At 35.6% G+C, this 15,610-nt stretch overlaps 1 protein-coding gene across 1 annotated transcript; it reads left to right on the top strand.

The window, feature by feature from the left end:
- Positions 1-11,293: 11,293 nt before the first annotated feature.
- Positions 11,294-13,831, top strand: LOC111792351 (uncharacterized). Its single transcript, XM_023673753.2, has 3 exons — positions 11,294-11,485; positions 12,291-12,451; positions 13,556-13,831. Exons 1-2 carry the CDS (start codon positions 11,334-11,336, stop codon positions 12,439-12,441), a joined length of 303 nt encoding a protein of 100 aa, XP_023529521.1. The 5' UTR covers positions 11,294-11,333; the 3' UTR covers positions 12,442-12,451; positions 13,556-13,831.
- Positions 13,832-15,610: the final 1,779 nt, after the last annotated feature.

Raw genomic sequence — 15,610 nt, 5'->3', positions numbered from 1 at the left:
AGTATAAAAAAATCAACACAAGTTTGAATGATACTAAAAAAACTCACTTAATTTTTATAGATCAAGTATTTTTACGTTGTTGTTGGGGATCGAACCCGGGTCAGAGTCGAGAAAACTTACCACCATAAAACTACCCTAAAAAAAGAGCGGGTGAATCTATTAAAAGGAGCTAAAACCCACTAGTAAAAAATTTGTTTAGTTTAAAAAGTACATTTGAATGATACTAAAAACTCATTTTTAATTGATATAGTTTTTGACATTTTTGTGGACGATCAAATCCTGGTCAACTGCATAACTGGCTTGGAAATCTGTTAAAACGAAACTTACCACTATATAATTTTCGATACCTGGATGCATAACAGGCGCGAATACTTACATTTATACTACAACTAAAAAAAAAAAAAAAATACATATTGTATTCATGAACCATATCATTTTTTATTAGACCCTTAACCAAGGAATCATAGTTTTTTGGGGCCGTTGTCAGGGATCGAACCCAAGTCACCAGTGTAACAAGCACGAATACTTACAACCATTCTACATGACCCTCGTGAAAAAGAGCTTGAGAATCGGTTAAAAGTTGTTAAAACCCACTAGCAAAAAATTTGTTAAGTTTAAAAACATCAACACATATTTTTATGATACGTAAAAACTCATTTTTAATTGATATAGTTTTCTACGCGTAATAGGCATAGTACAACGACGTCAAAAAAAAAAAAAAAAAAAAAAAAAAAAAAAAAAAAAGGCTTTAGTATCGGTTGAGCGAGATAAAATAAAGTACATATTTTATTCTTAAACAATATCATTTTTTAAATTGTTCAAGTTTAAAAAAATCAACACATATTTTTATGATACTAAAATACTCGTGCCTGTTACGCAGAATTTAATTGATATAGTTTTCGACGCTGTTGTCGACGATCGTACCCGGATCACCTGCGTAATAGGCACGAATACTTACATTTATAGTAGAACGACGTCAAAAAAAGGCTTTAGTATTTGTTGAGCGAGATTAAAAAAAAAATACATATTGTAATCTTAAACAATATCATTTTTTACTAGACCCTTCCCAAGGGATCATAGTTTTTTGCGCCGTTGCCGGGGATCGAATCCGAGTCACCTGTGTGACTGGCGAGAATACTTACCACTATACTACAACAACCCTCGATAAAGCGCTTGAGAATCTGTTAAAAGTTGCTGAAACGGAGATCAAACCTGGGTCACCCGCATGACAGGCGAGAATGCTTACCACTATACTACAACGACCCTCGATAAAGCGCTTGAGAATCTGTTAAAAGTTGCTAAAACCCATCGGCAAAAAATTTGTTATCATACTTAAAAACTCATTTTTAATTGATATAGTTTTCGAAGCTTGTCAACGATCGTACCTGGATCACCTGCATAACAGGTGGGAACACTTGCATTTATCGTACAACGACGTAAAAAAAAAAAACATATGGGATTCTTGAACAATATTTTTTTAGACCCTTCAGAGGGGATCATCATGGCTTTCGGCGCCGTTGCCGGGGATCAAACCCGGGTCACCCGCATGACAGGCGAGAATACTTACCACTATACTACAACGACCCTCAATAAACCACTTGGAAATCTGTTAAAAGTTCCTGAAACCCACGAGCAAACAATTTGTTAAGTTTAAAAAAATCAACACATACTTTTTTATGATACTTAAAAACTCGTTTTTAATTGATATAGTTTACATTTATCGTTCAACGACGTCAAAAAAAGGCAAAAAATACATATTGAATTCTTGAGCAATATCATTTTTTATTAGACCCTTCGAAGGGGATCATCATGGCTTTCGGCGCCGTTGCCGGGGATCAAACTCGAGTCACCCACGTGACAGGCAGGAATACTTACAATTTTAGGCGATATTTGGACGTGATTATTCCATTACAAAAACTACCATTGTAAAGTTGGTTTAAACTGCTACAACTTTGGTGAAAAAATCAACTTGATCAGTGTTTTGAATGGGAAGTTATGAAATTTCAAACAAAATGAAAACAGATCAAAATTCTGGAATTTACGATGAAGTTGGTTGTGCAGGTAACATGTGTCAATCAGAGGGGCGAAGAACACGTCTGGTGTCGGGAGGGACACACATTAGCATCATAATGGGATGCTTGTCAACTTGAAATGAAAATTAAAAAAAAATGTTGAACCTGATTGAATGAGTGGTGTTAGAGAGTGCAAACCCGACCCGGGCTAAAGCCCGTGCGTGGAACGGGATCAACAGATGAGGATCATCTCCTGCAAATAAGGCTAGATATGTAATATCTTCGTCCTCAGAAAAACCTTCACCACTCTCATAATCATCCATCCATCTTGGTGGCCTCTTAATTATTCTTTCAGCATAGCATCAACAGATGAGTGTTCTTGTGCTGACTCACATGAATCATCATTCATCCTCCAAGCTTTTACCGTTATTACAGGTATCATTACTCCATTCTAGATCAACTGTAACTTCTTCTTGATAGGTTTTATGTCATTCCCAGTCATTTTCTTCCTCAAACTTCACATCTCTACTAACAATTATTTTTTGTGAGACTGGATCATAAAGTCGGTATGTTTTTTACTTCTCACTAACTCCAAGTAATACACACTCCAAACTTTTATCTTCAAGCTTTGCTCTTTTGTTGTCTGGGACATGAATGTACACAATACATCCAAAAATTCTGAAATGTGAAACTGATGGTTTATAGCCGCTCCAAGCTCCTTCTGGAGTCATATGCTTCACGACTAGAGTGGGACTTCTATTGAGAATATGAACCATCGAGTTTGCTGCTTTCAGCCAGGAAGCTTTTAGTACCTTTTTCTCTGTCAGCATGCATCTAACCATATTCATAATTGTTCTATTTTTTCTTTCCGCCACGCCGTTTTGTTGTGAAATGTAAGCAGCTATCAGTTGCCTTTGAATACCATTACAAAAGCTAGTGAATTCTTCAGATGTGAATTCACCACCTCGATTAGTTCTCAACCTCTTCAAGTATATACTAGTTTCACGACTGAAATCCAAGTTTTTCAACTGAAATCATCGATGAATCTGAAAAGAAAAAAAAAAACCTCTTTTTGTTGTTGGAGATGGGTGTGATCGGTCTGCATATGTCAACATGTACATGTTGAAGAATTTGAGATGCTCTCCATGTGCTTTCTTTAGGAAATGAATTCTTTGTTGTTTCCCTATCAAATAACGTTCACATACTTTTGAGAGAGTTTTAAGGACCAGCAATCCTTGCACCGTGTCCTTCTCTTGAAGTGTCTTCAATCCTCCATAACTTAGACGCTCATATCGACAATGTCATGTTCTTGCGGGATCTTCTGTAATAGCATTCAAGTGGGACTGCTCCTTCGGTAGAGATTGAACAAATAGGGTAAACATTCTATTTGACATCATTGAAGTTTCAACAATCAACCCACTCTCGGGATGATAAATCCTACATCCTCCTTTTTGTATAAGAATTGCAAGACCTTTTTCTTGCAGTTGTCTGATGCTCAGTAAGTTGTTTTTCAAGTCTAGTACATAAAATACCTCGGTAATTACTTGCACAATCTCATTTACTTTAAACTTTACATTTTCTTTACCCATCACAACCATGCTTTAGTTGTCACCCAGCTTCACAGTTTGTCTAAACTTCTCGTCAATATGACAGAAAAGTTCTTTGTATCTCTCTTTTAAGATACTCATATTGGTAATGTCCTAATTCATGGCAATTGGAGCATTCCACAGTTGATCTATAAAAGTTTTGTCAACCTCTTCCTCTACCTCGTCCTCGAAAGCCACTATGTCCTCTTCCTCTGCTGCCAAAACTTCCATAATGTGTGACTTTTAGAGCTTGTTCTTCCTCATAAATATGGTCATTCATGCGTTGCTCGTGCACTAAGAGACTAGTTTGTAACTCATCAATGGACAAGAAATCCAAATCAGTAGACCCTTCAATTGAGCAAATGACATAGTCGAACTTAGAAGTCATAAAACTTAGTATTTTTTTCTATGATGTCAATGATTACCATCTTCTCTCCATGGATTTTTTTTCTATTGGAAATTATGAGAGTTTGAGCAAAGTGACTGACACTTGATTCTCCCGTCTTCATGTGAAGAACCTCTTATTCCTTGCGAAGAGCTTGCAATTATGCACGTTTGATTCTAGCCGTTCTCTGGTACTTCTATTTCAAGGAGTCCCAAATATCCTTGACTGTCTTTCTTCATAATGATTTCTAGAGTTGGACGATCTACGTCTTGCAAGAGAAAGATTTTGGCTTTTAAATCCTTCAACTTAAATCTTCCATTGCTTTCTTTTGTCCTTATGAAAGAACTTATCCTTCAGTTCCGGCAGGAATTCCTTGCTCAACCAAACTCCAATATTATTTTGATCTGAGAAAGTTTTCCATCAACATAGACGAGTGACCATAATGTCCATCCAACTTTAGAATTGATGGCTGCACAAAACTACTCTCCGTTGCCACATCACCCCTCTTTTCCTGAAAAGGCGGCTACTTTTCAAGGTAAGTCGCTCTGATACCATGTTCAAAAGGAGAAAGCTAAATTCAATACGCAATCAAAGCCTCAAGTTATTGCGTAAAATTGTCTCTCGGTTAAGCATTTGAATGTCGAAAAGTTCACGAGATATAAACGTTCGCATGGGCCAGTCTCGTGACTATAAACAATCTTAGTTAAATTATTCATTGGTTGAAGCTGCCTAAATGCAAAAATATAAACTCAGAATGGCATTCATAGTCAATGGCTTTGAGTAGCTGATCTATCATTTTGATTTATCAGCACAAAGTTTCTGTAATTGAGAAGGGACCAACGTTGCCTTTCAGGCTATCCATTGCCCGTTTGGGCAAGGTGGGCGATACAAATGTCGTTCATTGTCGGCGTAGATGGCCCGATAGCCTTCAAGTTACCCCTTTATTCAAACATGTGAATGATTAGATTTGGTGAGGGAAATTGGTATCTTAACCAAACTTTTATGGACCCATTCCTAGCTTTTTGCGCTCCAAAATCTTATAAAAATCAGGCTTTCTTATAGGCATGAACCTTCACGTGGCAGTGAGTGGTTTGATAAGTGGATGCGTGTGTGGACTAATGTCGGCCATGGCTGGCGCAAGCCTTGAAAATGTCTTGAATACGGAAATCCAACACGGTACACTCTTTTCCTTCTGCCCCCTTTGACTTTTGATTTAATTATTCTATTTTTGGTAATTTGGTGGTCAAATTTCATAAAGTCAAAATCCAATAGTTGTAATGTTTTCAACCTTTTTTCAATTTTTTTTTTAATTCTAATTGTGTACTCTTTTTGTCGAGTAGATGCCATTAGAAAGATATACGTTTGACGGTAATTTGATGGTATATGTCTTATCCAGTTGAATAATAGTGTCGGTTAAGAAATTTAAAATCTAATCGAATTTGTTATTTTATGAAACTCATTGTTGTACTGTCAAAATAGCTAGCTTAGCGTTTACTGGTTTAATTAGAATCTCAATGAGCTAATTTAAACGTGGCTGAATAAGAATATACATTTAACCGAGAGGTCGGAGATTTAAATCTCTCACTTCTAGAACAACTCAGTCGCCCCTCTCTCTAGCCGCCCTACTTACTCATGCTCGTAGCTCAATTGGAGGTGGATGAGTGTAGTTCAGTGAAAAACATAAATCATTTGTATTGACATAAAACATGAATTACTCAGTAGTGATTCGTCACTAGTTTTGAGATACATAGTTTGTGTGGGATGAAAGTCCCACATCGGCTAATTTAGGAAATGATCATGAATTTATAATCAAGAAATAGTATCTCGATTGGCATGAGGGCTTTTGGGGAAGCTCAAAGTAAAGTCGTGAGAGCTTATGCTCAAAGTGGATAATATCATATCATTGTGGAGAGTCGTTCGTCTAACATGCTATCAGAGTCATGCTCTAACTTAGCCATGCCTAACAAAAGACTCCATTTTACATATAAATGAGTAAGGGTACTTGATACCCTTCTCTTTCTCGTTCTCTCTTATTTTTATTTTTATTTTTATTTATTTAGAATACATATTTATCCTATTAAAAATAATAATATTATTTATATTAATTTTTATAATCAAATGGAATATATATATATATATATATATATATATAAATGCATTGAATTAACCTACTTAATTATTTGATACTAATAAATTAAATGTTGAATGAGCCTACTTAATTATTTGGTAGTAATAAACTAATTATTGAATTAATCTACTTAATTATTTGATACTAATAAATTAATTATAATTAATTGATTAATTAAAGATATATCCAACAAATAATCTATGTTCGAACTATATTTTGTTGAAATGAATTTTAATAAAATTATTTATTAGTTAATTTATGGATTAATGAAACTCTAAATTTTAAAAATCTTGATATTATTAAAATTTATTTAACTTAGATTTTTACCTTACTTTTTATTCAAATTAGTGAAATTAAATATAAAATAAAAATTGCAAACATGTGATTTTTTTTTCCTCTTTATAAAATATACTAAATAATGCTATTGTATATTTATGCAAACTAGAGTGATGTATTAAATATATTTTATGAAATAATTTAGTATATTTATTTATTCAATTAAAACTATATATCTATTATGAATTAATTTACATTATTTGTTGAAGAGTCCATTAATTAATACATCATAATCTTATAAAATTTATAAAATTAATATCATAAAAAGATTTTAAAAAATTAAATATTAAAAAAATACTAACCAAAATAAAATGCAAATTTAGTCCTAAAATAACCCACCCCCTTTTACCAACTCTTTTTATTATTTATTATTATTATTTTTATTTTTATTTATTTTTTTTTTTTTTTTTTTTTTTTTTTTTTTTTTTTTTTGCAGCCATTGACTTGCTTCCCCATTTCTAACCACATGCTTAACATTGCAAACAAAGTCTTTGATACCAAACTATCAATCTCTTAGCCACTTTAGTACGTTACGTATTGTCGTCTATCTCACGATTTTCACGTTCTTATAAGAAATGTTTTGCTCTCCTCTCTAACTTATGTGAGATCTCACAATCCACCGTCCTTTGATGTCCAGTGTTCTCGCTGGCATACTGCTCCATATCTAGCTCTGATACCATTTGTTCCCCTCTCCAACTGATATGTGATCTCACAATCCATTCCCTTTTAGGGCCTAGCGTCCTTGCTAGCACAACACTTAGTGTCTAGCTCTGATGTCATTTGTAACCGTTCAAGCCTGCTGCTAGTTCGTTCCCTTCTCCAACCGATGTGAGATCTCACAATCCATCCATCTTTAGAACCCAACGTCCTCGTTATCACACCGCTCAATGTCTAACTCTGATATCATTTGTAACCGTTCATGTGATGTCCCACATTGGTTGGGGAGGAGAACAAACCACCATTTATAAGGGTGTGGAAATCTTCCCCTAGCAGACGCGTTTTAAAGCCTTGAGGGAAGCTCGAAAGGGAAAGCACAAAAAGGACATTATCTGCTAGCGGTAGATCTGGGCCGTTACCGCTCAAGTCCACAACTAACACATATTGTCCTCTTTCCGCTTTTCCCGTTTATGAAAAGTATGGAAACTTTTGGTTGTTTGATTTGTCAAAGTTTGAGGATTTGAAGATTTTGAAGTTCCCATTTTTAAAACATCACACAAAAGAAAGGCATTTCTCCGCCAACTTCGCTCACCTACGCCTCAAAGTCAAATCACCTAACCTTTTTCCTTTCTTTTTCTTATATAAACAAACAATATCAACCCATTCTCTCTCAATTATACCAAACAGTCTCACCCTTTTCTCTCAACTAAAATGCACTCCAAATCTCTCCCTTTGGCTCTCAATGCCATCTCCATCTTCATCTTCTTCCTCCTCTTACTCTCCTCCGTTCAACTCCACGCCTCGAGACCTCTCAAACACTACCCTTCTTCGTCGATTTCTCCAGCAACGAAACTTCTTCATGTATACAAAGCTTATTCAGGTCCAAGTCATCGCGGCGCTGGCCACTGACCTACCGAAAAGATTGTCTTGTTTCTCTATCCGACAATGGAGGATTTTTGTTATATTCTATCTCTAAACACGTGTCGTAATGTTTTAGCATGAGCGGCTTGACATGTGTAAATGTTTTCAAACATGTTATAGTTCTTCATGTTCATTTTGTACTTCTCTATCGAGAAATTTAAAAGATGTCTTATATATATATATAGCCTATGTTTTTTTTTTTTTTCATTTATTAAATATATATCCTTTGATTTGTTTGAAATATTTTTATGGTAATTAAAATATTTTATTTATTTATTATATTTGTGAATTTTTTTGGAAACTGATATTTAATTGAATATTATATTCAAAAAGGCCATTTTATTCCAAAATAACTGCAAATTTCAAACCATGTGTTTTCAACTTTATTAATATCATATTTATTTAGAAAATTACCAATTTGGATCATTTGGGATTGATTTAATTTTGCTATGATTTTAATTTTTTAAATAATTTAATATCCTTAAACAAATCTTTATTTTAATTAGGAGTTTTATTATTTCAAAATCTAATATTTAGTTTAAAAAAAATTAATAAATTGATTAAACTCGATAACCCAAACCAACTCAACCCAGTCCAAATTATAATAGTTGGGTTGGGTTAGATAATATTTCGGATTGAGTTAGGTTAATTTTTTGAAATCGAATAGGTTCAGTTCAGGTTTTGGATTAATTGGACAAATTTTCGAGTTGACCCGAATCGAACAGAGTCGTGTTAAAAAAATATAGAGAGTACTTACATATTCTTGGGTCTACCAAATGTGACGATAGTTATTTTGAAAATAAAAAATATTAAAAAAATGATTTCTAGCGAGGCGTCGTTTTCACGGAATCAACCACCCCACATCCCTTCTTAAGTCTTCATTCGCACGCCCTTAAACTCACAATGCATTTCCACTCCCACTCCATAGTTCATGGTGACGACTCGCGCATGCGTGCTAGGTGCATGTTCTGCTCTTAGTCGGGGCTTATCTCGACTTAGTGTTGGCTCGGCTTGGCGGATTAGACGGTTCGATATATATATTTTATAACGATTCTTAAGTTTTCGACCCTCCTAAAGCTATTTTCTACATTATTAAGGGCAAGTGAAGCTAAACGTTGAAGCATAGTTCCGAAGTAGGTACAGAGTAGTTAGGAGCTTCGGCCAAGGCCAACCAAGTAATTAATCTTATCGTTGGAGTTGAAAAATTGAATGATGTAAGATGGTGCATGACACGCGGGCCCTGCATACGCCATAATATTTATACTATGTTTACGTGTTCTATGTAATGACATATAATGCTATGTTATGTATGCATGTGATATCCATTATGTCATGTTGTGAATGAAATGAAATAATATGTATGTCATGTTATGTCTGGCCATGTAAAGCTATGTGATAGATTATGTGATGACTACCATGTATACATGCATATATGTACTATGTCATGGATGAAAGGAAAAAAGGAAATGATGTTAATGCTATATTATGATTATAAATTATGGGAACCTCATGCATTTATGTATGTCATGTGCATCGGGAGACATTCCCGTTATGTTATGTTAGTACGGATGCATACCTTTGATATTTATGTTCGTAATGATATCATGCAGGTCTTTCTTTTTCTATGGTATCCAACGACGTGTTAACCCGTTGTGCCCGACCAAGCCAACCCTAGGGTACGTATACGAACCCGCTTGGTGGGTCCATGTGTGCGTGTGAGAAGGAGAGGATCAATGTGGGTTTTGGTTACAAATGAAGGAGAGTATCAACTTAAGGTTCTAGTTTGGTAACATCAAAGTTTCTCGGCTTTCACTTTATCAAGGCGCTCGTAAGCTCATCGATCGTTAATATTTAGCTCTTTGAAGCTCAACTATCTCATCGAGAATATCTTAGGGTTCTAGGACAACTTGATTAGCTCTTTATTGACCATTTTTATCGTAATCAACCTATATATCATTGATACGTAAGATGTGACCCATCATAGTTCAACTCATATTCTCATCATATTGTTATGGACACCGTCCACAAATACAGATTTTCTAGTACCAGTTTGTTGGTATCTCACTATTTTGCCCCTATAACGTCGTCATCATCAAGGAGTGACTCTCATACCTGCGAACCATCATCTACCTATATGGTCTCTTACTCTCATCCGAAAAAAGATCACGATTGAGGATAGTTGGACATCTCCGTATTGTCCTACGTTGTGCTATACTAACTCATAATCATATAGGTACAAAAGTGAACGCGGGCCGATTGGGTAGAGGTCAACTAGCAACCTTCTAATAGTCCCCCACATAGTACAATTATCATAAGGGATGAATTCACATCATTGCTAGCTACTAAAAATACTGCACATACCCTGGTCAATCTAGTCGAGTTCACGATTTAGGGTTAGTTGGTGAACTTTTAATTGTCCCGGCACAACAACATGTTTATATCATACATGATTCACATTAACTGTGGATGTAACAGGCTTATACTCTATTCAATTTCACATGATAACCACAAAAATCACAAAAATCGAACATACGAGCTATTTCTACAACTATCATGCTTTCGACAGTAAAACTAATTTCAATGGATCAGACTGGTTGTCAAATGAAACTAGCTCGGGACCAAACTTCATCAACCTCGAGTTCAATCACAGGTCTTCGTCTTTGCTTTTTTCCTCATTTTTAACTTTCGATTTTGGCCTTCATAGTTCTCACTATCTTTAATAAAATTATAGATCTTCTCGAGCCAAAACTATTGAGCCAAGAATCAATAGAAATAATCCAAAAAAATGTGAGACCTTGCCAACAATTTGCTCGTTGTTGATCTCGGGTGAGCTGACATGATATAGATCAACTAGAATGACGTATATGATGAATGAATTATTTAACTTCGTAAAAAAAAAAAAAAAAAAAAACAAAGCGGGGTTGAAGTAGGTGAATTTATAAGTCAGCACGATTCTTCGATAATAGAGATAAAAGTACAAGTTTAGTCTCGATTCCGGCTCAAAAAAGATTTGTCCATCTCCATCCGTATCTCCACTTCTCTAACGTTGTATATATGCATGCACGGACTTCTCCAACATTATGGGACAAATATTTATGTTTTTAGAAGACATCATAAATATAATAAGTTATGGATGATTTGATTTTCCATTAAAAAAAGTCCAAACTATCTATAATCGAACGGACCAAAAATGAGGACACAGGATAACTATCGTACACCGCATAACACCATATCTCGAAAGGAATTGCAGAGAAACTAAAACCCTCGCAAAGCCCCAACACAGCCGCAGCGTAGAATCTGAGAAGACAATGGCTTGGCGCTCAGGATCTCTTTCTCGGACGCTAATGTCCACTGTGCGCTCTTCTTCTTCCCGGTTAACTCCATCGGCTCCTCAACTCCGACCGCCGCCGGTCACTGCTCCTCGGCGTCTCCCGGCCCGCCATTTCTCTGCTCCTTCCAGGTTTCCTCCGCTAAAACCGCTAACGTTTCTTTATTGTGTTGCCAAATCGTAGATGGTAGCCATGAGCGTCTTCACCTAGTGCCTGGTTGTTTCCTTAGCGTTTTCGTGTTTGGTTGATACTTAGCTGGTGGCTAGGACTATGCTTGACAAATTTCTGTAGATTTGGCATCTCGAGTTTTTTTTTTTTAATGATTTTGTAGCTTAATTAGTTGAAAAGAAATTGGAGAGAATAATCAGAGCAAAGATTTATTAGATATATGGATGGATCTTGTCTATAGATTTGTAGGCCTTTCATTTATTTAGTTAACGCCTGCTTTCTTGGGGTTACTTGTAGAAATTAGATGAAAAGAAGTGACCACTTCTATTCTATTTTCCTGTATTATGACCACACAACGTGTTCTTCACAGCATCTAGTTGCATATGCTTTTTGGATAAAAGGAAATTGGCGTGGAAATTTAGTAACTCTTTTTAGTGTTCCAAAACTTATTGAACTTGTTAGGACTTCTTAGAATTAGACAAAACATTGAAAGTGTAGCAGACACTGTTTAAAGTTCAAACTTATTAGGCACAACCCACCAAGCTTGTAATTCAGCAATTATTTTACTTTTGTTTTTGGCTCTATTCCATATTGACATCTTTCTGTCATATATGATATATATTTTTTCCAATTGCTTATGACAGAAAATACAACTTCTCTATTCTATAGTTATTAATGGATGTTGCTGAATTTTCTGGGTGATCCGTTTGTTATTATCTGTAGTTCTTTGTTTCTTTAACTGTTATTTTCATTGTTTTCTTACCCTAGGAGCTTGGGAGAATTGGGATGCGTTCAATCCTTTTTGCCCATTTACAGCGTGACAGCAGCATCCTGTTTGACATCCCACCTCACTATTAATGTCAGGGCTTTTTGCGAGCTGTCTCATGGTACCTTCTGCCGTACTTGTCAAGATCGCTAGTGGTCTCTTTGTGAGTCTTGCTTGTTCTAGGACACGCTACATGCACAGTACAGTAGTTTTTTTATCTCTCTTATTGTTACTTTTAGTGGCCTAGATCCTAGGGATGCATTTCAATTGTTAATTTTTCAAAGCAATGGTTTCTGATTATGGAATGGTAGGTAAAAATAGTCAAACAACACTAAGTTTCGGTGATTAGCTTCTCCCACACACAGCATTTGAGTTTGGGATGGAATTGATAGGCAGGAGTGTGGAAGATGGATGATGCTCAAGGACATTCGCTCATTCTGAGCAGGAGGCTGACACAATGTTGTAGGTTTTTCTATGTCTGCTTGTGCTTTTGCTTCTGGATAATACATTGGATCCAAGTATTATCCAACTTATATGGAAACTGGGAACCAAGAAATCTAGATGCTTATTGATGACGATTGGCAGAAAAGTTGCTATGCAACTGTTAATTTCTAAAAGTTTGGTGCGGGGTTGGAGGGAATTCTAATAATTTTTTTGAAATTTTTTTGAAATTTTTTTTTTTTTACTAAATTGTGAACCGAGTTACTTCTAACTTGTACGATCCTTTTTTTAATTTCTTTGTATTCAAGTTCTACAAATTGTTAGATTTGGATCCCATGCTTTATCATGTTTTGATGACATTGCCCACGTACGTTCAATTTGCCATACATCTCCTTTCTCATTGAATTTATTTTGCCACACGGTTTCAATTTGTTGCCAGTCTCTCAACTTCAATATTTGGTGTCTGACTGCTCAAATGATAATCATAAAAGTTTCAAGTAAAATTGGAAACCCTTGCGATCATTTAAAGAAGTTGCTGGTGATACCATCTCCCTTAAATAAACTAGAAGTTTCTACAGTTTTATATTATTGCCTTTTTCTCGTTAAGACACAATAGTGAGAATGTCATGCTTATTTCTTCACTTGTAGTTATACATTATGTGTAAAACTTTTGTCCATCTGGCTGATAAATCACTTAGGTGCCTGTTTCATGGGTCCAATCATTATCGTTGTCTTGTATTTTGGCACAAAAACACTTAGAAGATAAGAAGATGATTTTATTTGTAAACTTTTTGATTGCTTCTCACAGCTGCGGTGCCCCTTTCAGGTACTTAAAGTTCAATGGGATTAAACACATCTAGTGCGGCAATATGAGGGTGCAGGGGACTCTTGAAGAGTTGATACATCAGGAACTATGGTCTGGAATAGGATAATAAGTGTTCTTTATAATCAGAACTGGGATTAAAACATTTGCTAGATACTCATATGGGCGAGCTGTTATTTCTTGTTCATCATTGTTCACAATGTCTGTGATTGATTTACAGTTAAAAAGAATTTTTATTTGACGTAGTCTCAATCAAATAGTGGATAATATTCTAAACTCCATCTGAGTCTTGTGTTGATACTAAACTTTGAATTTTCAGCGGCTATACTAACACTTGCTAATTTGCAGAGGTTGGATAGGTCGCAATGAAACTTGCCCTCGGTAGCTATCCTAACTTTTGGATCGGCCAACACCTTTTCCCTTTGAACCATGTGAGTAATGCTGATGTTTGTTGAGTTCCAAATTGAAACTTTTTTTTTTTTTTTTTTCATTCTTTGTTGTGGGATGGGGAACGAAGCTTTTATTAGCAAAAGGCCCTATATGGCAGATAAAATATCCTCTACCAAGCCAATAAGATCCCACAAGACTCTTAATTGGCAAAGATTTTCATTAGTACCGAGTGGTTGAGAAATCTAAGTGGATTCTAGAAAATTTCATGGCACCACTCAATCCCTTGGAACTCTTTGAATTCTCTCAAACCAGGTCTCCAAACTAGAGCCTTGCTGCATTAGTCTAGATGGTTCTCGGGTGCCCATTTGAAACAAGTTCCCTCCCACTATTCTTGAGAAAACATCAGCCAATATCCCAAATTTGGAGGAGCTTATTCTAGCATAAAGCTGCAAAAATGAACATGTAGTTAGGCAACCTCTTTTGAACTCTATAAGTACTCAACCTTTCTTTGACAAAGACCCAAAGAAAAAATTCACTTTCTTAGGAACTTCCACCTTCAAAATGAGACACTACCAAACTGTAAGTTTGCAACAACCACGTGCCCTCATCAAACTAATGTGCAAAAAATGATACAAGCTTCTGGGTGCAAATACTGGAGCATAGGCAATCTTGGGTAAAGAGTTACTGTGATCTGTCAATTCTAAGCCAGCTGCATGGTGATTATCCATTAAAAACTTATTAGATAAAAAGAATTAGGGTAATTGTTGTAGTGTTAGGACAAGCAGCCAGTGTCAAAAGGTGAATGAGATTGCGAGACAGAAGTCCCATTCTCTTGGAGAAAACATTAGTTTTGTTCTATTAAGTAGGCCCTTTTGTGGGTGGATGATATATGAGATTGTACCTGTGTTTTGTCGAGAGAGAGTATCCTCTTATGGATTCCTCTACCATTACAGGGAAGTGGGAACTTGTTGCTTTGAGAGGTCACTTTGTGAATGGCCAAAGGGATTGAACTTACACAGGGTCTACCATTTTACGTCTTGAAAAGGAAAAAGACAGTTTAGCTAAGCATCAGTGAATAAGATTTCTTAAGAATATTGATGGTTATGTAAAGAAAGATGTAAAGATTTGTCTCGATTTGGATCTGTATGGCTACTGAATATAAATATGTGAAGTCCTAAGTGCCTTAGATACCAAATCCAATGAAATCAGTGACATGACAATCCTTTGGTTGTGCTATTGGTACCTGTTGAACTGGATAGCAAGTAATTGAGTGCAGTGGTTTCTTTGCCTTGTGGCGTTTTCTTTTGGTGATAATACACAAATAATGTGGCTAATTATTATTATTAGTATTTTTGGTGCTATCCACATTTATTTCGATGGGATAAATGTTCTCTAAAAGTCGTCTGTGTCTTATTTTGTTTGTTTTGATTTCATCTCTGTCTACCTATTCTCATGCTCGTAAGTTGATTGGAAATCAGGGAGTATGATTTGATGGGAAAATTAAGGATTTTAGCTTGAAAATCCAATAGGAGTTAGGGAATTCCTCTTTTATACAAATGAGGGGGGGAGAGAAAGCTCTCCCTAATAATGCAAGTGACCTGTATTTTGCTGAATTTCTTTTTTTGAAAAAATCTTTGATATCTCTAACGATTTCTTAAGATCCTTACG

The sequence above is a fragment of the Cucurbita pepo genome, chromosome 4 (assembly GCF_057944985.1).
Source record: "Cucurbita pepo subsp. pepo isolate OVF chromosome 4, ASM5794498v1, whole genome shotgun sequence".
Lineage (NCBI taxonomy): Eukaryota > Viridiplantae > Streptophyta > Magnoliopsida > Cucurbitales > Cucurbitaceae > Cucurbita > Cucurbita pepo.
The sequence above is the reverse complement of the archived record's forward strand: the minus strand, read 5'-3'. Positions and strand labels throughout refer to the sequence as shown.